General features: G+C 33.3%; 1 protein-coding gene, 1 non-coding gene and 2 pseudogenes across 2 annotated transcripts; 1 reads left to right on the forward strand and 3 right to left on the reverse strand.

The window, feature by feature from the left end:
- Positions 1 to 3007: 3007 nt before the first annotated feature.
- Positions 3008 to 8214, reverse strand: LOC120212972 (annotated as a pseudogene).
- Positions 8215 to 11952: 3738 nt separating this feature from the next.
- LOC120212973 lies at positions 11953 to 13639 on the reverse strand. The gene is made up of 3 exons (XM_039211137.1): positions 13557 to 13639; positions 13283 to 13459; positions 11953 to 12177 (listed from the first exon to the last, which is right to left on the reverse strand). The coding sequence occupies exons 1-3, from the start codon at positions 13569 to 13571 to the stop codon at positions 11953 to 11955; spliced, it is 417 nt and encodes a 138-aa protein (XP_039067068.1). The 5' UTR covers positions 13572 to 13639.
- A 1207-nt stretch (positions 13640 to 14846) lies between these two features.
- LOC120212974 lies at positions 14847 to 22219 on the reverse strand (annotated as a pseudogene).
- A 477-nt stretch (positions 22220 to 22696) lies between these two features.
- Positions 22697 to 22795, forward strand: LOC120212990. Its single transcript, XR_005524750.1, has one exon. It is a non-coding gene; the product is annotated as a small nucleolar RNA R64/Z200 family (small nucleolar RNA).
- Positions 22796 to 26928: the final 4133 nt, after the last annotated feature.

A 26928-nucleotide genomic window follows, 5' to 3' on the forward strand; every position in this document is an offset into this window, starting at 1 on the left:
AATAATTTCGGATCGGGTCGAGTTTATGTTTTGTTTCATCATTCATGCAGGATTAGCATGGTTGATGTCATTGCTCAAGTGAAAGGGTTACTGAGAGGGCATACCAACTTGATCAATGGATTCAGTACCTTTTTGCCGAAGGGGTACGAAATTATCGTCGACGAGATCATGGACGAGACTCGAGCGACAAAGATTAGTCGCGTCAATTGATCGGATTAGATCACGAAAACAACAAAATTCTTTTATCAAGTTTGTAATGTCATTTGAATGATCGGTTATAATCACATAAGCTCCTATCACTGCAATAAGATCACAGTTTTGAATGATGCTTAGCCCATGTGCCTCAACAACACTTGTTCTTCCCACCATTATCCTTTCCAATGCCTCTTGTACCGCTTACTCGGATTTACCGACGAGCGCATTTACCGTCGTGTGCTCGTCGCTTCGTCTAATAACAACATTGTCGGATTCTTTAATATGGCTCGGGCTATTACGATCCGTTGCTTTAGCAGCTTCAATGACTTCGGATTCATCGGTTTCACCGGACACTCCGTACAATATGTTTTCTCAAAACTTAACGTTAGTTTTAATGAAAGTACTAAAATTAAACGTAAAATATGATTTAAAAAAATAAAATTTAATACTAAAACAAATCAAAACTGATTGTTTAGATACTAAATATGTAATTTACCCTGTAACGAATGTAATATAACACATACTGTTAGTGTTATATTAAGTAGATGATGATTGTTGATAATCACTACGTTATGTATACCATCACTGCAGTCTGTCTTTACCCTGATCAACGAGTACCCGAATTTTACGAATACTCGAATTACGGGTACTAGTAATAATTATTACGGATTAGGTCACGAGTCAAATTTTTAATACTCGAATTAGTATGGTTTAATAGAAAAAAATAACATAATAATATGATAATAATGACATGGTTGGTTATAAAATTAGTATAATAATAAATTTAAGTTTTAATCTCAATACAGTAGAATCTCTATAGATTAATACTTGATAAATTAATAATCTATCTAAAATAATAATTTTTCTCGGTTTTGGTATAAACCCAAGGTCTAAATTAATAATTTCGATAAATCAATAAAATAATAATTTTTCCGGAGGATGCTTACATAAATTTATGGTCTCTTCAATATTATAAATTAATCTATAAAATTATAAATATAATTAGAAACTTAGTAAAATATCATTTTATTATTGTTTGCTTCTTAAAGTTTAGGGTAAATTACAAATTTTTTCACTAAACTTTACTTTCTCTCCTATTTTACTTACTCAATTTTAATAATTTTCAATTTTCTCACTGAATTTAATACATTGCGTTTTTTGTCACGAACAATTGTTGCCGCTATGAGTGCTTCCTTCAACGTAATTGATTGCAAATACATTGTAATCATATTTAGTTTCATCCTCAATAGGATTTTCAATAACACTATAATTTCTTCTAAATTTTAGATCTCTGAACATGTGATTTCATAAAATAAACACAAATTCATGACACGTTTAGGGATGGGCACGGGTAGGGTTTAGGTTGGGTTATGGCCAATCCGACCCGACTCGACCCAAAAATATAACCCTTCACCCGGCTTGAACCGACCCGAAAAATATAAACCTCCATCCTATCCGACTTTTTGAGATAAAATCTAAACCCAATCCAATCTGAAATAATATATTTACTAAAAAATATTATTTTTATTTATTAAAAATAGAGATCTAATGAAAAAAAATATATAGGGATATTATTATAATTATCCTTAATATAAAAGTTAAAATTATATTTTTTCGGGTCGGGTCGGGTCCGGTTGAATATTTTTCACCCTAAATCCGAACCCGACTAGACTCAAACCTGGTTTCTTTAAAAAAAATGACCTGATCGGATCGGGTCGAATCGAAACCCGTCTTGTAATGATTTATTTTTCAGTTTTTTATTATCCTAAATAAATCCAAATAATCTAACCTCACATGTATAAGATTGTATATATGTTTACAGAAATTTGTTTATATATATATATATATGTTAAAAGTAGTCTATTTAGATTGTATATAAATATATGAAACCCCTAGCTAAATAATCACTTTCAAACGAAACCTTTGAAAAGGCTGAACTGTCACTTCTTCTAAGAATCTGATCCCAAATATACCGAGTTTCAAGAGGTATTGACATAACGAAATGTCCGGCGGAGGCAGCGGTGTGGACGGAGGGGGAAGTAAGTTGCCGAGACCGACTCTAAACGATGCCACAATGTATGTAAAGGAAGTTAAGGCGGCGTTTCGAGATCAAGAAGACAAATATGGCAGGTTCATCAAAGTCTTGATGGATTTCAAGGCTCAAAGGTACTGTTTTTCGAAACCTCGAGTTTTGTTGGTTGCTTTAGGCTCACGTTTTGTAGACAACCATCGTTTGCCTTATGATGCAGGACTGACACAACTGGTTTCATTGCCCGAATGAAAGAGTATTCGAAGGGCACGGCAACTTGATTTATGGCTCAATACCTTCTTGCCCAAGGGATATGAAATTCCCCTTGAAAGTAAGTTTCTTGAGATGGGTTTTCCTCAAAGATCACTATTTTTCGTCAAAGCAATTCACTTCTTTTCGGTTTTCGGCTTTACAGGGCGAAGTATGCTACGGGAACCGACTAAAGAGGATGCAGTGGTGTATCTAAAACAAGTCAAGGAGGAGTTTCTTGATGAAAAAGACAAGTACATCATGTTGCTTCGAGCCTTGAAGAACTTCTCGGATCAAAGGTATCTCATTATTTGAATCGAATAATTTCAAGTTGGATCGAGTTTATTTTGTTTCCTTTCTGTTCATGCAGGATTAACGTGCTTGATGTCATTGCTCAAGTGAAAGAGTTACTGAGAGGGCATACCAACTTGATCAATGGATTCAATACCTTTTTGCCGGAGGAGTACGAATTAGCATCGACAAGACTATGGATGAGACTCGAGCGACAAAGGTTAATCCCGTCGATTGATCGGATTAGATCATAAAAACAACAAATTCTTTTATCAAGTTTGTAATGTCATGTGTTTCTTTTTGAAGATTAACCAAAGAGTAGTAAGCTCCTATTGGCCCCTTGGCTATCAAAGATGAATGGTTACCTGTTTCCACCACTTTTCCTTGTTCTATCACTGCAATAAGATCACAGTTTTGAATGGTGCTTAGCCTATGTGCCACAACAACACTTGTTCTCCCCACCATTATCCTTTCCACTGCCTCTTGTACGACTTTCTCGGATTTACTGTCAAGTGCACTCGTCGCTTCATCTAATAACAAGATTGTCGGATTCTTTAATACTGCTCGGGCTATTGCGATCCGTTGCTTTTGGCCGCCAGATAACTGCACTCCTCTATCTCCGCACCACGTTTCGTAACCCTCTGCTAGGCCTGCTATGAAATCATGTGCATTAGCTGCTTTAGCGGCTTCAATGACTTCGGATTCATCGGTTTCACCGGATACTCCGTACAGGATGTTTTCTCTTATCGAGCCGGCGAATAACGTTGGCTCTTGGCTGACAAGTGCTATGTGTTTCCTCAATGTCCTTAGGTTGTATGACCTTATATCTCGACCGTTGATCTTCACTACTCCTTTGAGAGGATCGTAAAACCTCTCTATTAAGCTAATGATTGTTGATTTTCCGGAACCGCTTTGCCCTACCAGCGCCGTTGATCTCCCGGCTTCGATGGTGAACGAGAAGTCTTTTAGGATTATCACATTAGGCCTAGCTGGATATGCGAAATCGACATCATAGATTTCTACGCATCCTGTAACTTCTTCGGCAAGGTAACCATTGGAGTCATCGGGTTCTATTCCTGTACGGTGGTCGAATATAGCGAACACAGATGCAACGACCTCGGAACTCTTGACAAAGTCCGATGTCATGCTCGCAGCTTCGGCTATCATAACACCAGTGCTAACCAAAATGAGGAATGTTTCAATGAGAGCCTTTGGAGTGATATATCCTTGAGAGATGAGTTTCCCACCATACCAAAAATCAAAGGCCATAATGAATAAGGTAAGAAGTTGAGCTGATCCGAATCCGAGACCCGCAAACCATGATTGTCTAACATTCTCTTTTCTAGGACCTTCATGAGCCTTTTCCAACATTTTCAGAATCCGATCCTGAGACACGAAAGCGGGACGGTTCGATGGTTCGATACCGCATCGGCAGCAAGCTTGCTACTATCTTGTTGTGCCTTGATGGCTTTCCTAGACATGCTTTTGAGTAAGACCTTCCGAGTGTATATGCTGAGTATAATGACCGGCTGGACCACTATCATCACGATGGCGAGCCGCCACGCGATGAACAGCCCCATTGCACAAGCCAGGGTGACACCGGAGACGGTTTGCACAAAAAGCGATATCCGATCACCAACCAAAGATCTCACCACACTGGCATCTTTTGCTAGTCTAGAGCAGACACTGCCACTGGAATTCTCATCTTGGTCAAACCACCCGACTTCGAAAGTCAATATCTTTGAAAGCATCATCTCTCTGATCCTCTTTGTCAAGTGCTCCCCCGTGTAAGCAAAGTAATAATGCTGGATGATATTAACTATCAGTGAAAAACAGCCAATCCAACAAAACTCAAAGCATAAACCCTTGTTTTTTCCTTGATTTCGGCATGATTTCGGAGGAAAAACACTGATATCATTGACCCCATTGTGAAAGATGCAAGTGGTTGCACTGCACCAAATAGTGCTGCCTAAGCATCCCAGGGTTGCTTCTTTCCACTCCGGTGAATTCATGGCCAACAATCTCTTAAAAGATGGTGCAGGCAACTTTTATCCTTGCCATCCATTTCTTCACCCGGTGAAGATTGATCCGGTGCTACAGAATTGATCGAGCTTGTTCGACTTGCTATAGAAATTCGGGTGATTGTTGGCATCGTTGAAGTCGCTTTTCATTATCGAAACCGGGGCATTCGTAGATGAACCTTCTCATGAACTTGTTCTTGTTCTATATGTTGGAGTTGCACCAGCATGGGATAGAAGCCATTTTCATTTACCATTAACTCATCATGTGAACCGATTTCCATGTCCATCTTGAACTACCGCAATTAAATCCACGTGTCTAATGGTGGAAAGGCGGTGTGCGACGATGATTGTTGTACAACCGACCGAGGCCTTGTCGAGAGCTTCCTGCATGATATGTTCGGATTCGGAGTCCAACGCACTCGTCGCCTCGTCGAGAAGAAGGATTTTAGGTGCTTTTATAATGGCTCTGCTATGGCAATTCTCTGTTTTTGTCCACCAGACAATTGAATCCCCCTCTCCCTACCTGTGGTCAACCTTGAGGCAACTGAGATATGAAACTGTGGGCATTCGAAGCTTAGCAGCTCGAATGATCTCGTCCATTTCGGCATCTTCCTTGCCGAAAAGTATGTTCTCTTTAATGGTTGTTGCAAACAGTGTGGGCTCTTGACTAACCAGCCCCATCTGTGACCTGAACCACTTGAGCTGCAATTTGTCAATAGGAACACCATCAAGAACAATGTCACCTCCAAGCGGATCATAAAACCTTTGCAACAACGAAATCACGGTCGATTTTCCCGATCCGCTACTGCCTACCAAGGCCACAGTCTTCCTGCAGGAATTTCAAGACAAAAGTCCTTGAAAATCATGTTCTCTGGCCTCGAAGGATAGCAAACTCCACTCCTCTGAACTCAACTCCCCCTCTAACATTCTCCAAAATCTCACCCCATGTCCTCTAAATCAATCTTGGGGACCCTTTATCACCTCGTTTATACGCTCCGCAACCGAACATGCTTCCAACAAGGGCTTCAAGGTAGACAAACCAGCACCAAGCTGTCTGCTCAACAAAAAAAAGAAGGAAAACAGGGTTAAAACCAATCAAATACAAGTCGAACATGAGCGTCGAACATGTGCTTACTGTCCACCAATGGCAATACATGTACCCACTACGAAAACAGTCCCTCCCTTAACTCCATGATACATGACCAATCTGCTACCATAATATGTGATGAAAGCCCTATAAGATGAGTGATGCCATTGCTTCCATGGCCAAACCTTTAGCCAGACCTTGCTTCAGCCCCAAGTTAACAGATCCGTGTAGAGCTTTGGAGAATTTAACGGAGGTCTTGTCTTCACCAACAAAGGCATAAACTGTTCTTATTGAAGAGATTGCTTGTTCTGCAATTGTGCTTGCCAGATTGTACTCAATTCTGGATTTCCTTGCAAGGCTCAGCAAAATCTTGCCATAGATTAAACCAGGAATCACCAGCAGTAGAACAAAGGGGAAGATCACCAGAGCTAATCTCCATAGCATCAGAAAGGCTACTATGTAAGTTCCAATTTAAAAATTTAGAGGTTTGAATTAAAATTTTCAAAGGAGGACCAACTTAAAACTTTAAAAAATTTAGAGGTTTGAATTAAAATTTTCAAAGTTCTAAAGGGTTTAGTTTACATTTTTTTCCAAAAATAATTAGGATCTAACTAAAAGTTTTGAAATTTGAGAGTCTTAATGAGAAATTTTAAAAATTTGTGAGAGACGAATTGGATTTTTTGAAAACTTTAAGGTCTATACTATAATTTTATAAACTTTTTGGGACCATGGCCCCATTAATCCATTTTTTGTTTATCACTGATTGGCGTAATATTTTATATGTAATTATTGATGTGTCGTATGTTATGTCATCACTTTAATAATGTGACATATATCATAATATCATCTTAAGTGATATAACGCATATTATCATCACCTGGAAAAAAGTGACATATGACTGATAATAATTCACATATGAAAATGTTATTTATTAACATCTGTCGATCATTAGTCAACTAATTATTTTCATCAAAAAAAAGGTCATTTTATTTTAAATTGAAAGTTAAAGCTTATTGAAAGAAATACTAAAACAATTATTACAAATGGTCCCTTGATCATAAGATATTATTTTATTAAGTCTTTTTACTACTAAAAATTACAAAATAATTATTTAAATATAATGTTACTTTGTTAAATCTCTCGACTATTAAAAGTTACTATTTATTATGTTCCAAACTCGTCATTTTTCATTAAAAAATTAACGGTTGTGGACGTTAACATGCTGGTTGTGATATGATAGTCGTTTGAAATTCTGAAATCAATTTATCATATCACAGTCAACATGTTAACGTTTAACTCATAATATCGTTCATTATTTAATGGAAAATGATGAGTTTAGAATATAATAAATAATCAAATGATCATTTTATAATTTTTAATAATTGAAGAACTTAATAAAAATACCCTATTTTAAAGCATTGAAAAGAATAATGATACCTTTTCACTGATAATTTCTTGAACAATGAGAGTACGTTGGAAACGCTGGTGACTATTTCAGATGTGCTGGTTACATTCAAATCAAAGTAGCCTACGTCTTGCCTTAGGACAGCTTTCAAGTACCTACTGCTCATCCTTGTGGCTTGTCTTTCACTTGTTCTTGTCCAACAAACCCTTCTGATAATGGTTAGATTGTCAGTTTCCGTAATAAACACGGTTTAAAGCCATAAAATAACACATGTCATATAATCCTGATTGAAGTAGATTTTATAATATGATGTATATCGCATATTTAAAATATGACATATAACGTATCATATCATCGTTGTTGACACGTTAAACTCACTACATCATTGATAAATATTAACTGTTAATCAGTGATGATTTAGCAATGAGTATTATGCTCCAAAATGCTTAAAAAACAAAGATACAACGACCATGAACTCACCCAGGAAACACCCAATCCATCCCCACAAGCCGTCGAAACCACTAGCAGTGCAACCTGTTAGCCTCAAAAATCAAACCCGAAGAATCTTATATAAGTATAGAAACGATATGAGTATAGAAACGATATGATCAGTAGAGAAACGAGTCTGTCAAGGACATTAACGTACCTGCCGAACGTTGCGGGTGAGCAAATCAGCGGAATCGGAACCGCCGATGTTGTTAAACAAGCGGCCAATCAAATATAAATTAAGGGTGCAACCGTGCCGTCGGCAACCGATCCGATGAGACCGGCAGCCATCAAACACTTATCCACGCCATCTGCATGCATGAATATGGATCGTATCGACCACTTCTTCTTCACAGGGCTGTTTTCAACTTCTTTAACACTCTTTCTCTCTTCTTCCATGGCGATCCCTTGGTTTTTTTCCCCTTCAATTATCAGAGCTAATCAGTTTATATTTAAAAGCAGATGACGCCAGGTTCAGGAAAATAAGAAGAAAACGATGGGTTATAGATCTGTCCATTTGTTAATGAGTAATGACAACCGCAATAAGATGAAAGCGTCATGCAAGAGCTAAGCAGATGGTTGACTCCCTTTGGAAGATAGCATCTGATTATAATAATAAAATGAGATGACTATCCAGCTTAGTTGATAGAGCACAAGGTTCTTAACCTTGAGGTCGTATCGAGTCTTACGGAAGACATTTCATAATTCGGATATTTCTACGGAGGGCATTTCATAATAAAAGTTGATTCATCATTCATGTGCTCCAGTATATCATATATTTATATTTTTTTTGTAAAAAATGGGTCCTTGTACTTTTGAAAGAAAATCAATGTGACTCTTTGACCAACGTTTTTTGTCGCCCGACTATTATGGTGGTAATGTGACAATTTATGGTGTTGACGTGGTGATCCTCGGTTCTGACATAGTAGTTCATCTGTCATTTTTGAGTCACCAATTTAACTTATCTGTCTTGCTATCAGGCACAATATCAACCACTGTGAACCACCATGTTAATATCGTGAACTATCACCTCAGTACCGTAACTGTCAACGACGAATTTTTATTTATTAAAGAGTCACATTTAACTCATTTTTTGAGTTAGAATATTACATTGATGAAAAAATAATACGATAAACATTTTTAAATACCTATTTTCATCTTATTATAGTTTTATAAATTTATCACTTTTTAAAATTTTGAAACTCCTTTGCGCTAATATAAAATTATAATCTCATGAATATGCTCCATGTCCATGTTTAATATATCTGGCTCGATATCCCATTTATAATAAAAAGTTAAATCACACATTTAGTAATTAAACTATTAGTTCTAGTTTGTTTTAGTACTTAAACTTTAATTTTTTATAAAATTATATCTAGAGTTTAATTTTTATTTCATTTTAATATTCCACTCTTTAAAAATTTAACGTGTTTAATAATTAAATTATTAATTTTATTCATTTTAAATATAAACGTGACATCTGTGACGTATCGATTTACTTGTAGGAACCAGACGCAAACCCCATGTGCATGCTCTCATCAATGTACGTCTCCCCTTGTTCATTTTTTGGGGTAAGTGTACGTAGATATAATGAATAATTTTAACGATAAATTTATAAAATTTTAAGAGTAAAAATAAATAAATAATATTTTTAAATTATATGATAATTTAAAAATAGACTATTCTATTAATTACATCTCAATTCATCTATAGGCGAGGTTACAAATGAGTCGATGGTTAACGATATTCAAGAGAAGATAAGCATGGAAGTGTGTCGTTAGAATAAAAAACTCATGCTGCTTTTCGAGTCTTTGACATGTGGTACCAACTGATTTGAGAGTTATTTTTATTTTAATTTATTAAAAAGATAAACTATGCCGATTGTTCCTTTTGTATTTTGTTTGACCGCCTTTGATCATCGAAAAAATTAAGGGGAAATGATATCTTACGTTATCGGTCCGTCTGGTTTAAGTCCCTCTGGTATTAATTTTGTTTAATCCCTTTTATTTTAAGCCCCTTTTGTTTAAGTCATTAACATGGTTAAAGGACTAAAATGGAACGAACATATAATGTTAGAGACTTGAATCGGACGGACCAATAACTGTAGTGACCATTTCCCCTTAATTTTTTTTTCGGTGACCAAAATCAATCATACCCAAAACATAGGGGACTATCGACATATTTACCCAATTTTTAACTACAAATATATGTTCATATTTTATCTCAAGGTTTGAACTTCAAAATGTAGGTTAAAAATATACATCCAACAGATATTATAATAGGAAAACATATTTAATTAAAAAATAACTTAAAATAAAAATATTTGTAGTGGGTTTAGACCGGGGATTCAAATAGCGATCGCAATCGCATCGCATTTGTCACGATTGCGGATATAACGAGCGCTATTATGGAAATTATAGGTATCACAGTCATATAATAGTAGTCACGGAGGACACCAATCCCGCTATATCGCGGACACTATCGCAATCGCGGACCGCTAGTAAATCTCTGGTTTGGACTCACAATCAATGACTATTAATATAAACTTTAATCACCTACTTCAATTAAAGTATTTTAATCTACTAACTGAATGTGTCATGTATTAAAAGAATACCATCAATGAGATATGTATTTATTGAATTTAAGATATTCTGGTAGTAACAAATAAATATATATATATTTAAATAAACAGCAAACATCATGGGGGGAGGTAAGCAATATGTTTGACTTGGATTGATAAAAGATAGTTAAGTGCATCGTATGTTTTTAAAGTATGTCTCTCATTTTAAATTGATTATTAAACTTTTAAATGTTTCAATTTCACCCCTAAATCATGTCTATCATTTTAAATTAGTCCTCAAGCTTTTGAACATTTTATTTTCAACCCCAAACTGTGACATTAATTCTAAATTGGCCCCTAAACTTTTTTTAACATTCCAATTCCATCCCAAACTATACGCATATACTAATTACATCTCTTGTTAATAAAATCGTTAGGCAAATTTATATAAGTATATGTTTGGGAAAAAAATAAATTTTAGATTAAAATATGGTTTAAACTAATTATATATATGGAATTGGAATATTCAAAAGTTTGGGAACCAGGGTCATAGTTCAAGGAAAAATTAGAATGTTCAAAAGTTTAATACTAATTTAGTATGAGTCATAGTTGGGAAATTGAAATATTAAAAAAATTTAAGGATCAATTTAAATTGGAAATTTAAGTTTGAGGATATATGATGTAATTAACTCATAAAATATCTATTTTATATTATTAAATATCAACTATTCTTCCTGAGAAAAGAGGGGGGAAATATTTGATGGTTAGCATTCGATTATATTAAATATAAATTAAATATTACCAACAATATCTATTTTATGTTATCATCTGACCTCTTTGGTTAAAGTCTAGATCTAGCTTGGCTGGACAGCTCATTCATTATTAAAAATGGACTAATTTTATATTGATATAAATATATATTATAATTATTTTTTAATAGTATGAAATGATTATAATGAAGTATATATTGATTTTTTTATAATTTGTAAATAATATATATTCTAATTTATCAAATTGTTCTCTCTTGATGTCCCGAGTTTGAGTAATTATGTTTATAAAATATATATTATTAATGATTAAGAAAAATTATAAATATATACTATCTTTTGGTCATCCATATGTCCAATAAATTAGTAGACAATGAGAATAGATTACCTTAAGCTTCATTCGAGCGATAGAGGTTGTTTTTTTCGAAGATATCATAATGGCAAACGATTGAGATCTGAATTTTAACAATTGTAAAAGAAAAAAATTTGAATTGTGAGGATCACTTTATAATAGATTTTTATAAACATTATTTGTATTAATCAGTAATTGATTGAATATCAGTAAATGATTTTAATTGATAAACAATTCTTCATTTGACTCACCAGCATAGCTGATTGTAGAACAGGCAAAAACCCTATAACTTTATGTTATTATATCACATATATATATATATATATATATATATATATATATATATATATAGTATATGAGTATAAACGCCATTCAAATTGGAATTAATTGGCACCGTATCATTATAAATATTTAAAATTAAATTTAAACAATTCTTGAACAACTCAATTCAAAAAATTTCAAATAAAGTTTGAGTTAAAAATAGGATTAGGATTCGTCAATTCGACAAACTCAAAATTTTTTACTCGACTCGATTAGATATTCACCCGTATCACCAGTGATCTCTCCACTTAAAGGCTTCACTTGAGTATCATTCTTTGCTCTCTTCAGCTTATAACGTTCTTGAGTTAGTTCCACTCTAAGATCTGTTATAACATCCTCTGCTTCATGCAGCTTTTCTTCGAGCTCATCGATCTTTCGCTTCTGGTTCATGGATGTGGTCTCCGATTCAACTGTCTGGAAGGAAGGAATTATGCTGCTATGCTCTTATTTTTCTTGAAGTATACATGTCTAACGAATATTCCGGAACAAATCTAGGGATATGATGTTTCAAATATCCTTTCAATATATGTAAAACAATTGACATGTAGGATGTTTAAAAGTGGTAGGATCTGTTCTGAAGATTATCAATCATTTGACAATGAACGTTCAAATATCTTATAGCTTTGGTGTTCGAATTTGAGAAGTCTAGGAATAACAACAATTCTTTTAACTACTGAAATAACTTCGTGCATGCATCTAAATAACTGTCTATAAGTGTGCATGAGTTTAACTAAAATTAACATAGGACACGAATACTTTGATCTTGATGTGATCATGAGTAGCAAATGCAAAACTTGGTCTAGCATAGGGTTGAAAGTCACATGTTTGTTCACTTTTTGAAGTTCTTTGATGTGCTGTACTAAATTTGAATTAATATATGTCATGTACATATTATGACGAGTACTCTAGGAAACGAATAGCTCGTATAATTGCATCAATTGTGGAACAATTTGACATTTGCTTCTAGAAATCAAACGAAGATTAACCTTATACTAGGAAGTAGGAATTCTTCAAAAATCTTCAATTTATGTTCACCAAATATATCAAAACGGATCCCATGTGTGATTTCAAAGAGTCCCAATACCATCCAATAAGTGAAGAACATGAAATCAAACATGACATTTTAAAATAGGGTATATTTCATACCTAAACTATTAGTTTTGATCCATTTAATACATAAACTTTCAAAATTTTTTAGAATTTAGCGTTGAATTTTTAACATGGTATTAAAATGAAATAAAAAACTAAACATTAAGTGTGATTTTGAAGAAAGTAAAAGTTTAAGTACTAAAACAGACCAAAATTAATAATTTAGGTACTAAACGCTAGTTTATCCAAAAAAATATATCCGGAATCAAATCTAGGAAAATTAAACAGTTCATAGCAGACAAATAAGATTAGTTTTGTCGACTTCCGTAAGATTCTTAATATTCGGAAACGTGATCTCTAACACAATCGCATTCACACAAAAAAATTCAAGCAATTGACCTCAATTGATCTCTAAAGATATAGGATGTACCTTGACGTCGATCATGCGTTTTAGCAGAAGAAGCAAACGAAGTGACTCCTCATTGATACGATTCAGTTGGTACTGAAATGACGCCGCTCTTTTCTCCGAATCTATCAGTCTCGATGCCGCTTCCTTGGTCGTGTTCCGTATAACCTCCGCGTACGCCGCCTTCAACGCAGTCGTTTTCTAGAACAAAACATCACATTTCGTAAATCAAACAACTAAAGAACAGAAGAAGGAGAACAACTAAACGTCGGAATGAATTTGTAGCTTCGTAACTTACATCTGGATCTCCCATGCCGATTTGAGAGCTGAGGCTACTCCCAGTTCTCAGAATTTGAAATTAATCGTTTGGGCGGGCTTTGTAGGGAGCTGAAAGAGGAGGTTAACTGAAAATGGAATTCGAAAAGACGGGTTGCCCTTAGTTTGAGTTTTACTTACAAAGGAGGGAAAAGAGATAAATACCGGGTAAACTATACGAATAGTCCCCATTATTTTCTGTGTGATCGACTTGATCACCGATTCAAAAATTAAGTATGTTTAATCTATTATATTACAGTCCGTTCAGTTAAGTTCTCAGCTGTTAACTTCTGTTAACCCATTAACATAAATTTTACGTGGTAAATTATGCATTTGTATTTAGTAGGCTAACATGAATTAACAAAAGAGATTGAAATCGAGAGGATCGATAACATAAGGAATCAAATCTATTTAATTTTTAAATCGATGACTAAAATCGATCAGACAAAAAACAAAGATGACTATCATATAGTTTACCCGATAAATATCTGCCAAGAGTGTATTGAGTCGTTGCTCGTTAGGTGAATGTGGACCCCATGTTTTTGTACTTTGTATTTAAATTAGGTAAATTACACATTTTTATTAATGGGTTAACTGAGTTAACATAAAGAGATTAAAATCGAATGTATCAATAATAAAATAGATCAAATCTACTTAATTTTTGAATCTGTGATTAAAATTAATAGACTGAAAACAAATGATTATTCATATAATTTACCCGATAAATATCTGTTAGGTGAATGTGGACCCCACGTTTCTTTAATATTTTTGACAACGAGCCTAACTCGAAAGGAATAAACGATTGCATTTTGTATTTAAATAGGGTAAGTTAGCGTTGTGAATTTAAAGTATCCGTTTTTATTAGTTTTAATAATTAAAATTTTATTTTTTTAAATAATACTTTAAGTTTAATTTTTTGTTTCATTTTAGTATCCGTCATTAAAAGCTTTAGCGTTTAATTTTTGTTTCATTTTAGTATCCGTCATTAAAAGCTTTAGCTTTATTTTATTTTAATACATATTTAAATTTAGCGTTAAGTTTTGAAAAGATTAAAAGTTTAGGTACTAAACACGTTAATTTTTAACGACGGTTACTACAATAAAATGAAAACTAGGCATTCCGTATGAATTTGAAAAAGTTAAAAGTTTATGTATTAAAACGAACCAAAACCGATAGCATATATATGCATTTCACAGTAAAAATTACTGCAGTGTGTGTATTAAGCAGAATTATAACATCAACATATACAGCTACAAAATTGTCAACCATGGTTCTATAAAATGCTGGACACTGCTTGGGAAATAGCTTTATAGGAGGCATACCTTACAACTCTTCCTACAGTACCCGGAATGCTCTTCGGAACCCACCATGTAAACCGGGTTCCTTTCGCACTCACCGGCCATAGCCCAGGCAGGGCAGTTCTCGTCCTCATCGACACAATCTCCGGTGTGGCTCGCCGAGTTATCGAAGGACTGGACATGGATCCACTTCGTTGCGGACCATTTCTCGCCCTTTATCACTGGGCAGCTTCCATGCAAACTTCTGGGATCAGTAGTTGCATTGGGATGAAGACTGAAGAACAGCAATGCATCACCCTTTTCGGGTTTCACTGGAAGTATAAGCAGTAGATTGAATCAGATACGGGTAACTACATGATGGGATTACTAATGCAACGATTCATCCAAGAATGATTAGATAAGAACATTATACAGAAGTAGTAACGTTAGCGGAATTATCGGGAACGAAAGAGAACTAGCCGATCATCGAAGCGAGACGATATGCAATGATGAACAATGTTATCCCACTGCTGTGTCCAAGATGATCAAGATCAAAATACCTCCTAATTCAATAAATGACCAGAATAATACCTGCATATCCCTTCCTTGCACAATCTGAGCTTTCGCTTGGACTGAGCAAGTTTACGCTATGGAAGACAAATGATGAGCAACCAACGAAATGTAACTAGGGTGAGCATTCGATCGAGTCGAGTCAAAAAAATTGAGTTATTTGAGTTGACTAGTTGTATTTTACAACTCGAAGTTAACTTGAAATTTTTTCGAGTCGAGATAAGTTTAAAAAATTTGAGTCGAGTTGTTCGAGTTTCTATACAAATTTAATTGTAATTATTTATGATATTATAGTACGAATTTATTCCAATTTTTCGACCTTTTCTAACAATATAAGGCATATATATATAAACTTCATATTCTTTTCACATTACAATGTTATTTAATATATCACATACAATCTAAAATTATAAAAATATATTTTAGTAAAATATAAAATTAAAGGACTAAACTAAAAAGAGAGAGTATTTTAGTAAAAAAATAAAGAATTGAAGTTACAAGTATTCTAGTGGTAGGAGCATGTGGTTTAAAATTAAGGATGAATTGAAGAAATATGTAAATCATACAAAATTGAGGGATTAAATTGAAAAAATAGAAAATAGGCTATAAAAAAGTAAAATTGAAAGTAAATATGCATTTTATGATGGCTTAGGAGCATGCAATTCAACTTTGGTAAAATTTTGATTTAAAATGACAGAGGAATTGAAGGAATAGAAATCAGGGATCAAATCACAAATATGTCAAAATCCTCATCTAAATTTTAGATTTTTCAAGTTACCCCAAATTTTGAAATTTCAAGTTGACTCGAACTCGAAAATCGAATTAATAATTCGAGTTGACTCATATAACTCGAATAACTAAAAATTAAAAAAAACCGAATGAGTTTTGTTCACCCCTAAATGTAACAATGGCAGTAACAATGGCAGGATAGGATGAAAGCAAACATAAATAAAAGAAACAACAGACAGACGGAAAACGGGATTCGCCGGCAAATGTTACCTCGGAATTCGGAAACACAGTTTCCCCGCCACTCTCGACGTCGGACAAGTACATCAGCACAGTGGCAATACGGTGACCAGCCAACTCTAGGTTAACCTTGTCATAGAAATAATCAACATGTGGTTCATATTTGACCATGTTCATAGTGCAGTATCTGCAGGGTTCCCCGTTCTCTGTTCACAATGCCGTGTTCAACGAAATGAGAGAATTCCCCCCGATTGAATTAAGAACATAAGAGTAACAACGAGCATGTAAACGAGAAAAAGTACCGACTGGAAGGAAGGTCCATGTCGCGATCCTTCCTTCGATATCAGCAACTACCTCATCCTTCATACGAGAAACAAAAGGATCCAAGGTCAAGACTCAAGAATCAGCACAGGCTATGCTGCAATGCTTTCCAAACATGATCCATACCATATAAATAAGCAATCCTAAGTTCATAACCACAACAGTTAGGATACAATAAACGACCTCTAAACTTAATGAAACACACAACAAAGCCTACACATGATTGAATCTGCAACAACAACGAATATGGCATGGATTTGGAAAGGCTTGAATCAACAAAACCAACATGAATAACTAACAAGTAACATTCTTTTAAATAGTCTTTCCGATAACGAAACAGCTTCTTTCGGCAAAGAACTGGCCCTCGGATTAAGTTTGGACGAATCATGAATGAAAGCACAATGCATCATCATTAGGCCGGTATACGAAGCGAACTAACACGAACGAGAGTGTGTTTAGCTTCGTTCGTTTAACTTTACATCGGACATGAACAACTAAACCAACGGAATTTCTTGTTCGTTTTCGTTCGTTAAGATGATAAACGAACACAAATAAAGGAAAGTAAACGAGCATAAACAAACAAATGTAAAATTAATTGGGGTTTTATATTTGAGAAAAGTTTTTTCTTTTCAAATAATTTTATGGTTTTATATTTTCTTTAATTGATTTGGTTATTTTTTATTTGCGTTTAAAATTAATTAGATTTTAAAATATTAACGGGTTTAATGTTAAAATTTATTAGGTCTTAATATTTTAAACGGATTTGAAGATTGAGCTGAATATAAATGAAAAAACATAAACGAACTAACATAAATAAATGAACAAACATAAACGAATGTATTACCGAACAAGCAAGCCTTCTATTTGTGTTCATTTATTTAATTAAACGAACATAAAGTTTTGTTTTTGTTTGTTCGTTTATTAAATAAATGAACTCCCGCCCAACAATTCGTTGAACGTCAATTCATATACAGGCCTAATCATCAGTGACATTTCGGAATACAACCGCTTTCAGGGCTAACAAAATCAGAATACAACTTTAGTATAACATCAAACACTTGGCATGCTACCAAATACCAATTAAGTGATCAAAAAGTCACAAGCACACCCACAAATTTCAGTTCACATCCGATGCATGTTCTCAAAAACACAAACGACTAAAATGATTGTGGTTATAATTCGACAATTCGAGTCGTTGATTCAGCTTTTCTCTCTTAGATCAACTTATATGCAGCTAATTCCACAGCTCAAAAAGAAATGAAAGGTAATTCAATTTATACCTGAGCCATGTGAAGAAACATGCCGGAGCTGGTTCGATCTTCACTTTCATTACTCTGACCTAATTCATTATCCACCACCATCGACTTCTCTAACTTACCCTTAGCCTGGAATCAATACAATTCTTCAATAAGTCGAAACTCTTTACAAATTAGGAAGAGAAAGAAGATTGTTGCTTACCAGAATAATAAGGTGATCCATTCCTCACTCGACAAAAATCCTTTGTAAATAAAAGCTCTGAGAGAACAGATAAAAGGTTTTCGTAATTTCCAAAATCTTCAATGAATCAAAGTGCGAGAGTTCCTAGGGTGCCATGAGAGTTGAGTGACGCGAGTGGGATCAAACTGAAGAGAATAAGCTGCTCTTTTCGTTTTGAGCACCGATCCGTTCGAGAAAATGCCGTGAATCCATGAAAAAACGAAAAACTATTTTTTTGGGTCCAATCACGTTAAGGAAATGGTTTGTTTTTCAACCATTTGTTCATTTGTCTTCCATTTAAGAGTGAATTGAATGGGCGGCCATGGATTTGGCCACAGAATTTAATGTTAAACATGACTTCAAAAAAAAGCACACTGACAAAATTAGTACGTACATTTGTCTATTATCATTTTAGCCCTAATTTTAGATAAATTATACGTTTAGTATATACTATCGATTTTGGTCTATTTTAATAGCTAAACTTTTATTTTTTTCAAATCATAACGTAGACACCTATTTTTGTCCGGTCAACTTAATTCAAATGATAAGAAAATACGAGTTTAATGCTAATCAGAATATCCTCTTTTTGATTTCTTTCTATTTCTCATGTAATCTCCTATCTATCGAATGTATTGATAGGATTGATGTAATTTCCTAAATTGGGAGATAGGGTTTATTTATTGATTGCATGGCATCTTATTTAATTGCAAAGCATAATAGTCTAATCCACATCACTCAACCTTTTTCATAATGAATTAGATGCAATGTTTTGTTTATTTTAAATTATCTAAGAGAGTTATCTTAATCCACCTGAGTAGTTTAACTCGGTAATTTAAAATAAACCAGTACCCTTAGTGGAAACATTTAAAAAATAATAACATTTTAAAATTAATCAAGAGGGTAGAACGAGAAATGTTATTGTATTTAGATTTAACGAGGATGAGTCATTCGACCCTATTCGTGGTTTAGACTCAGTATTTATAAATATTTGAGCATTCTCTATCTATCTTAATGGTCGGGTAATTTTTAAAATAAAATGTTTGTTTGTTGCATAACGTTAGATAAATAAATACAATGATTATAACATTTCTTATTTCTTTCTAAATAAGGGAAAATTGTCACTCTACCTTATATTAGGTGGTATTTTCATTTGGTTTGAAATGATGAAATGTTAACGATTTAACATAAAATTTTCGAGAAGAAAATTAGTGATTCGCTGCTTTAATTGGAAATGAGAGGGATGTCACTCTACCTTTTATTAGGTGGTTAACTTTCTCCGGTTAAATGCATGAATCGTTAATTTTTTTCTCTAAAATTTTAATTAGTTAAATAGCATTGTATTTGTTTAATTAAAAACGGACCATGAATTATTGTGGGGGTGCTAATCCTTTTTCACATGTAATCGACTCCCATATTTGTTTTTTGAACATAAATCTAAAAGTTGTTTTAATAATTTTTTGGTAAACTACATGGTTTACCGCTCAACTATGGTCAAAAATCATTTTGACTATCGATTTTTTCAATTTGATCAAAGAGGCCATCAAACTATTTAAATATTTCAATCAAACCACTGACTGGTCTGTTAACTTTTAACGGTGGAGGTGACGTGAACATTTAACCAAGAGAATGTCGTCGCAGTTAATTTTTTTGTGTAATTATATATTTGGTCTTCGTTACTTACTTAAAATGTCAATTTGATCCTAATTTTAATTAAATTTTTATTTATTCATTAAATTTAGTTTCCTCCAACACATGTCAATGTCACCTTTGAATACAAGAAACAAATTAATGAGAGTTGAAATTTGGGGAGAATGAACCAGGGTAAGTATGGATGCCAAGCAAGAGTACAGCCACATGACTAGAGTATTGAATGGCTATGCTTTACAACAGATAGTATATATATTGATATAGATCTTTAATTATAACATTTTATATATTTAATTTAAATTTATATCATGTTTTAAAACATATATTTTATTTTCTATCTAACTTATTAAATATATTTTATTTTTATTTTAAAATATATTTTATTCTTATATTAACTTTAAAAATATATTTTATTTTTATTACCTTAAAAAATTTTTGTTATTAACTTATCTTCAAATGATATATATTTTCTTTTATACACTTAATTTAATAATAAAATATATTTTAAGTTAATAAAAGATGTGTATATATATATATTATTTATTTATAGTTAAGATAATAACAAATATATTTTATCTATTGTAAATTATAAACAATTCAACACCCTAGCCTTAGTGGTTGGTCACGTACTTAGCATCTAAAGCGTCCCTGGATTGATTTCCCAAAAGCCACTCATTAATTTGTTTTCTTGTAATAGGATGACATGTGTCACTCTTTAATTGGAGAAAACTAAATTTAATGAATTAAGTAAATTATAAATGAATTTAGGATTAAATTTAATGAATTTAATTAAAATTAAGATTAAATTGATATCGTTTATAAGTAATAAGGATCACCTCACCTCCACCATTAAAAGTTAGCATCAATGGATTGATTTAAGCGTTTAAATAGTTTGATGGTCTGCTTAATCAAATTGAAACATTTGTGGTCAAAATGATTTTGGACCATAGTTTAGTTGTTACCCATTCGGTTTACTCATAATTTTTTAAAATTAAATTTTATTAAAATGTCAATATATTTTTGGTTGAATCAATCACATCCAAACAAATGTTGGTGATGACTTCTTCAAACCATATTTTTTTAAAAAAGAAAAATCTGATTTTAGTCCCCAAAATTAATTTTTCAAGACATTACTATACATACCTAATATTTAATTATATATTAATAAAATAATAATAATAAATATGTCATGTCACAAAAAATATTAATAAAATAAATTAGGATGATTAAATATGGAGTAATTTGAAAGTTAAATACTTAAATTAAAAAATTTAACTTTAGTGATCAAAATAGGAGTGAGAAGATAATTCAATGTTGAATGATACAATTTACCCATAAAAAAAATTTAACGGTGAGACTAAAAGGAAACAAATTTAGAAGGGGTTTTAGTGAGACTCATTTTTTTTTTAAAAAGTATGGTTTTGAAATAATTGAAAGTATGTATTAAAATGGTCCAAAACTAATAGTTTATATACTAAACACGTAATTTATCCTTTTTTTTTGAAACATTTTACCTACCGTTTCATTTTGAGACAAAATACTTTATGATTAAATGAAAACTTTTAATTAAAAAACGATCAATGTATCCTAAGTGTTAGCTAGGCATGTAAACGTACCGAACAAACATGGACGAGGGTATATTCATGTTCGTTCGTTGAATTTTAACCGAACAAACACGAACAACTAAATGAATGAAATTTCTTGTTCATGTTTGTTCATTAAAAAATTTAGCTTGTTTGTGCTCGTTAATGTTCATTCGTTTAAATGATTAACGAGCACAAACGAACTAACATAAATGAATAAACATAAAATTAATTGGGGTTTATATTTTTGAGAATATTTTATCTTTTTAAATAATTTTAGGATTTATATTTTTGAATTGATTTGAGTAATTTTTAATTTGGGTTTAAAATTGATTAAGTTTAAAATTATTAATGGGATTAAGGTTAAAATTTATTAAGTCTTTATATTTCAAACGGTTCTGGAAAACATAACGAACGAACATAAAAAATGGATTATCAAATGTTCGTGATTGAACGAGTCTTTTGTTCATTTTATTCATTTAATTAAATGAATATGAAATTTTATTCATGTTCGTTCATTTAATAAATAAATAAACTTCTCTCTGAATGATTCATTGAACGTTCGATTCGTTTACAAAGCACTCAAAACAACTTAAACTTACAACCTAAATGTATGAGCTGAAATCGAAAAGCCCCCCCCCCCCCAAAAAAAAAATTTGTTCGACCCGTTTTGAGTCATTCCGCAATTCACAACCCATTAGAATTACAAAGCCTCGAAACTCCGCCGCCTAAATCTAGGGTTTATTAAAGCCTCCCCAATTAGATCTATAAATAAGCAGGCGAACCCGATTCAAAGCCACCGCCATTGTCTTTCTATCTGCCCTTTCCAGTTCTCAAATCTGAGGTATTTGTGTCTTCTTTTCTCCATAGAATGCTTTTCTTCGTCATTATCATTTCGTTTTGTTCATCGATCATTTGATGAGAAGAAGAAAACTGTAACAATAATATTGGATATATATATATATATATATATATATATATATATATATATATATATATTCCATGATTACTTGTATTTAAGTCTCTGATGATCGTACTTTCTCCGAAATTCTGCATTTTTTCGTGATTTTGTTTCGGATTTCGAGATATGATGAGGCCTTTAATTGGTCCGTGTTTCTGATTTAACCGTGACCGAAAATTTATTTAACCAACCTCTGATCTCGAATCTCATTGTCGATTTCCTAAATTTCCTCAAAATAATTACGCTATGTTTTTTTAGTTTTCTGGGAAAGTGATGTGATTGGCTGTGATTATTAACCCTAATTTCATTTGTGAATTAAATGCTTCTGCTGTGATGAATTGTGAATAAAATTCACAAGTCAGACTTCAGAGATTTTTTTAGAAAATCTATGAGAAGAAAATTCATGTTTTCTGAGCGGAGTTTTGATTTTTTTAATGATTTTTTAAATGATTTTTTCATTGATTAAATAGTTTCCATTGCCTAATAACTTTCTGGGAAAATAACCTGCTATATTCTTGGCAACCGAGAAAGTGGTATGGAATTCTGCTTTTTTTTTTGAAATTTTTTAGAATTCGAGATATTATGAGGCTTTAATTGGTTTTGTTTCTGATTTAACCGTGACTAATATTTATTTTACCAATCTCGGATCTCGAATATGAATGGGTATGGATCGGATTGGATTGGATTGAATTTTTCGGACACTGTGACCTTATACACACTCTATTGCTTGAATACGATTTGAAAATTATATACCTTTCACTCAATTTGATCATGACTTGTCATTTTGAGATAAAACTTGAATTCTGATTTGATCCTATTTAAAATAATATATTTATAAAAAAAGATTTGAATTGATTTAATAGAAAATAAGGATTTAAATAAATATATATATATAGTGGTTTAATTGCAATTATTTTTAGAGAAAATAACCTCAGTGACCAAAAATCCCATATAATATATGATTTAACTAATTTTTTTCGGATTTGTCACAATGACCAACAAAATCGCAATGCGATCGTTAATTCGCAACGCGATCTCCATTATCGCAAATCAGTTTCTAGATTCACAATGCGATTATTACTATCGCAATGCGATTTTCCAATTTCGCGTTGCGATTTTCCCAATTCGCAATGCGAATAAGTAAATCGCAATGCGAATTTAGAAAATCGCAATGCGAATTTGGAAAATCGCAATGCGATACTGACTATCGCAACGCGATAATACAAAATCGCAACGCGATACTGACTTTCGCAACGCGATTCTGACTATCGCAACGAGATAATACAGAATCGCAATGCGATTTTCAAAGTTCGCAACATGTTTTAGTTTCGCAAGTCAAATTTTTTTGTGTATATATCTACGCAGCAGCAATAACTCATAACCTAAATTCCTAAATCGTAACTCATTCCATCTCCATCTATCACTCTCTTCGGCAACATCCGTTCCTATATCCAACGACATCCTTCCCCATCCGACAACAGATCTTAGTTTCGCAGCTCGTTTGTTTAGTAAATTAATTTACAACCATGAAATCATCTAATGTTGATCATGTTTGGATAGATTTGTGTTTTGGAGGGTCATGGGAGAATGTTCATGGTGTTTTACAATATATGCTTTTACCCATGAATCTTCAACTAAAAATGTCATTAAAAAAGTTAACTTATGAAACTCTAATGTTACGTGTTTCAAAGAAATTGAATTTAGAGCCCCTAAGTGGATTTAGGCTATCTTATCAGAGAAATAGTAAAGTTTATTTGTTAATCGACAATGAAGATGTTGAACGATTCATTGCTTACATTAGTGTTTCAAGTGATGATGTTACATTGTATGTTGTTGAACCTAGAAGTAGTATTGTTGGGTCAGTAGCGGATAGTAATCAACTAAGTTTTTCTCAAAACCCACAACCTTTCTCTAATCCAAATTCCAATCAACTTTCAGCACCAAATTTCGGTTTTCGTATTGACCAATTAGACGATGATGAGCCAACAGAAAAAATTGTGAGTGCTAGTCAGTATTCGAAATTTGATCTTGGTCAATACCCGGACTTTGATATTGGTCAATACTCGGATTTTGATGATATTTCAGAAGAAGAAACAGACCCTGTGTGTAATGATTTTGATATTGGTCAATACCCGAATTTTGATGATGAAACAGCCGTTGCCGAGGAAGATGTTGTTGATGATAATGAGGAGGAAGTTACGACTGTGAATGAACATGTTGAACATCCATTCTGTAATTCATATAATTCTAAAGAAGAAAAAGAAGAAGAAAAAGTCCCCGAAGAAAAGAAAATGCCACGGGAGTATAATTGGAATATGCTAGAATTACTTCAGCTACCGGAAGAAGAGTTGGTAAAGAAAGCAGTTGATTGTTACACAAAAGATTCGTATCAAGAAAGATGATTGTTTTGATACAAAGGAAGACTTGAAGATAGCTTTGTATACGAAATGTGTGGAAGATGGCTATCAACTAAAAGTTAACAAATCAAGCAAATATCGTTTCGAAACAAGGTGTATGATTTACAAAAACTGTACGTGGCGTATGATTGCAAAGAGGATAAAAGATTGCGAAATGTTTCAAGTTAGGACTTTTATTGATAAACATACATGTTTAAGAACCCAAGTTTTTCCTCACCATAGACAGGCAAACAAAAAGGTGTTGGGTGGTTTTCTGGATGAGTTAATGTTTTTGAATGGCAGGGTATATCGGGGACATGAAATTATGACTGACATGAATGCTCGGTTCAAGATTAGTATATCATATTCTCAAGCTTGGAGAGCCAAATGTTATGCCTTGGAATTGTTGAGGGGGTCGCCAGAAGCATCGTTTGCCCAACTGCCAGTTTATTGTCACAATTTAAAGCTGAAAATCATGGTCGGTAATCATATCAAAACAGATAGAGATGGACGCTTTGAGTTGCTGTTTATCGCCATTGGTGCTGCGGTTAGTAAATCAATATAATTCTGTTGACTCATTTTTGTTAGTTACATGCATTTCACATTTAAATGATTATATTTCTTGTGTATATTATTTTGTAGATTCGTTCGTTTATTACTTGCATGCGCCCAGTTATTATAGTTGACGGAGCACATTTGAAAGGTCGATACCTTGGAGTAAACTTATTAGCAGTAGCCATGGATGCTAACAATGGGATATTGCCAATAGCTTACGGGGTTGGCAAATCTGAAACCTCTGATTCATGGACATGGTTTATGGGGCATCTTAGGGATTGCATAGGTCATATTAGCAATCTGACAATCATATCCGATAGGGCAAACTCAATTGACAACGCTGTTAGAAGGTGTTTCCCAGATGCTTTTCATGGACTTTGTGGTGTTCATTTGTATAGAAATCTAAAATCAAGGTCTGTTGGTATAAAAAATCACAAATGGACATACTGGAAGGCTGTAAAAGCTTATCGGGAAGTGGATTTTAATAAGCATATAAACTGTTTAAGACGTGTTTTGCCTCAGTGTGCTCAAACACTAGAAGATGTCGGGTTTGAAAGATGGTCAAGAGTACATCAACTTGGAGCAAGATATGGTTTCATGACGTCTAATAGTGCAGAATCAATCAACGCTCTAAGTCGTCATTCCCGGAAATTACCCATTACTATGTTAATGGAGTTTTTTTGAGCCTCTATTCAACAGTGGTACTACAAGAAAAGAAACCATGCAGGTATTATTTCTTTAAATTCGTAACTTATCATATATTTTACTAAGTATTATTTATTTAAATTTACAGGAACATTGGAACATCGTGTTACACCATGGACAGAAAAAAAGATAACGAAAAGTGTTGTGAAGTCAACGTCATGGAGAGTTGAACCATGTTCAAACACTTTGTTTGAAGTACTGGATAATAACTTAAATGTGCTTGTCGATCTAAATGCAAAGACGTGTAGTTGTATGAAATGGCAAACATCTGGTTATCCATGTGGCCATGTTATAAAAGTTTCTCTTCATCTAAACCAAGATGATTCAAGCGCATACGCTATGGATTGCTACACTACAGAAGCATATCGACAGACTTATGGCGAGATTGTCTACCCTATTCCACATCCTTCTGAGTGGGACATACCAGATGACTTACAAATAGTTTTGCCACCAGCCATGGGCAGAAGGTTACCTGGCCGACCAAAAAGTCACGATCGTATACCGTCTAAGGGTGAAGAGAAGAAGAGATCGACATGTAGTCGGTGCAAGGAAAGTGGTCATACAAGGTTGACATGTGGATCACCAGTGCCATCACAATCATATTTTCCTCTACCAAAATATGGATCCTCATCAAAATCCAAAGCTCATATGGTGTCAAGAAAAAGGCAATCAAAATCGCAATCATCTTTAAAATCCCAATCACAACTGGCTTCACCTTTTGGGACTGTTAACTTAGGTGATTTTTAAATGCAAACGTTGTATTATGTAGATTTTATGTGTGAACTTTTAACATTTTCAGTTAGGCATGTATTAGTAACTTGAGTTTGAAAATTGCTATGATCTGTTCAGTTGTTATCACTTATTAGGCAATCATTTGACTATCGCAACACGAAAATGA

Source organism: Hibiscus syriacus, unplaced genomic scaffold (genome assembly GCF_006381635.1).
Source record: "Hibiscus syriacus cultivar Baekdansim isolate YM2019G1 unplaced genomic scaffold, ASM638163v2 tig00110017_pilon, whole genome shotgun sequence".
NCBI lineage: Eukaryota > Viridiplantae > Streptophyta > Magnoliopsida > Malvales > Malvaceae > Hibiscus > Hibiscus syriacus.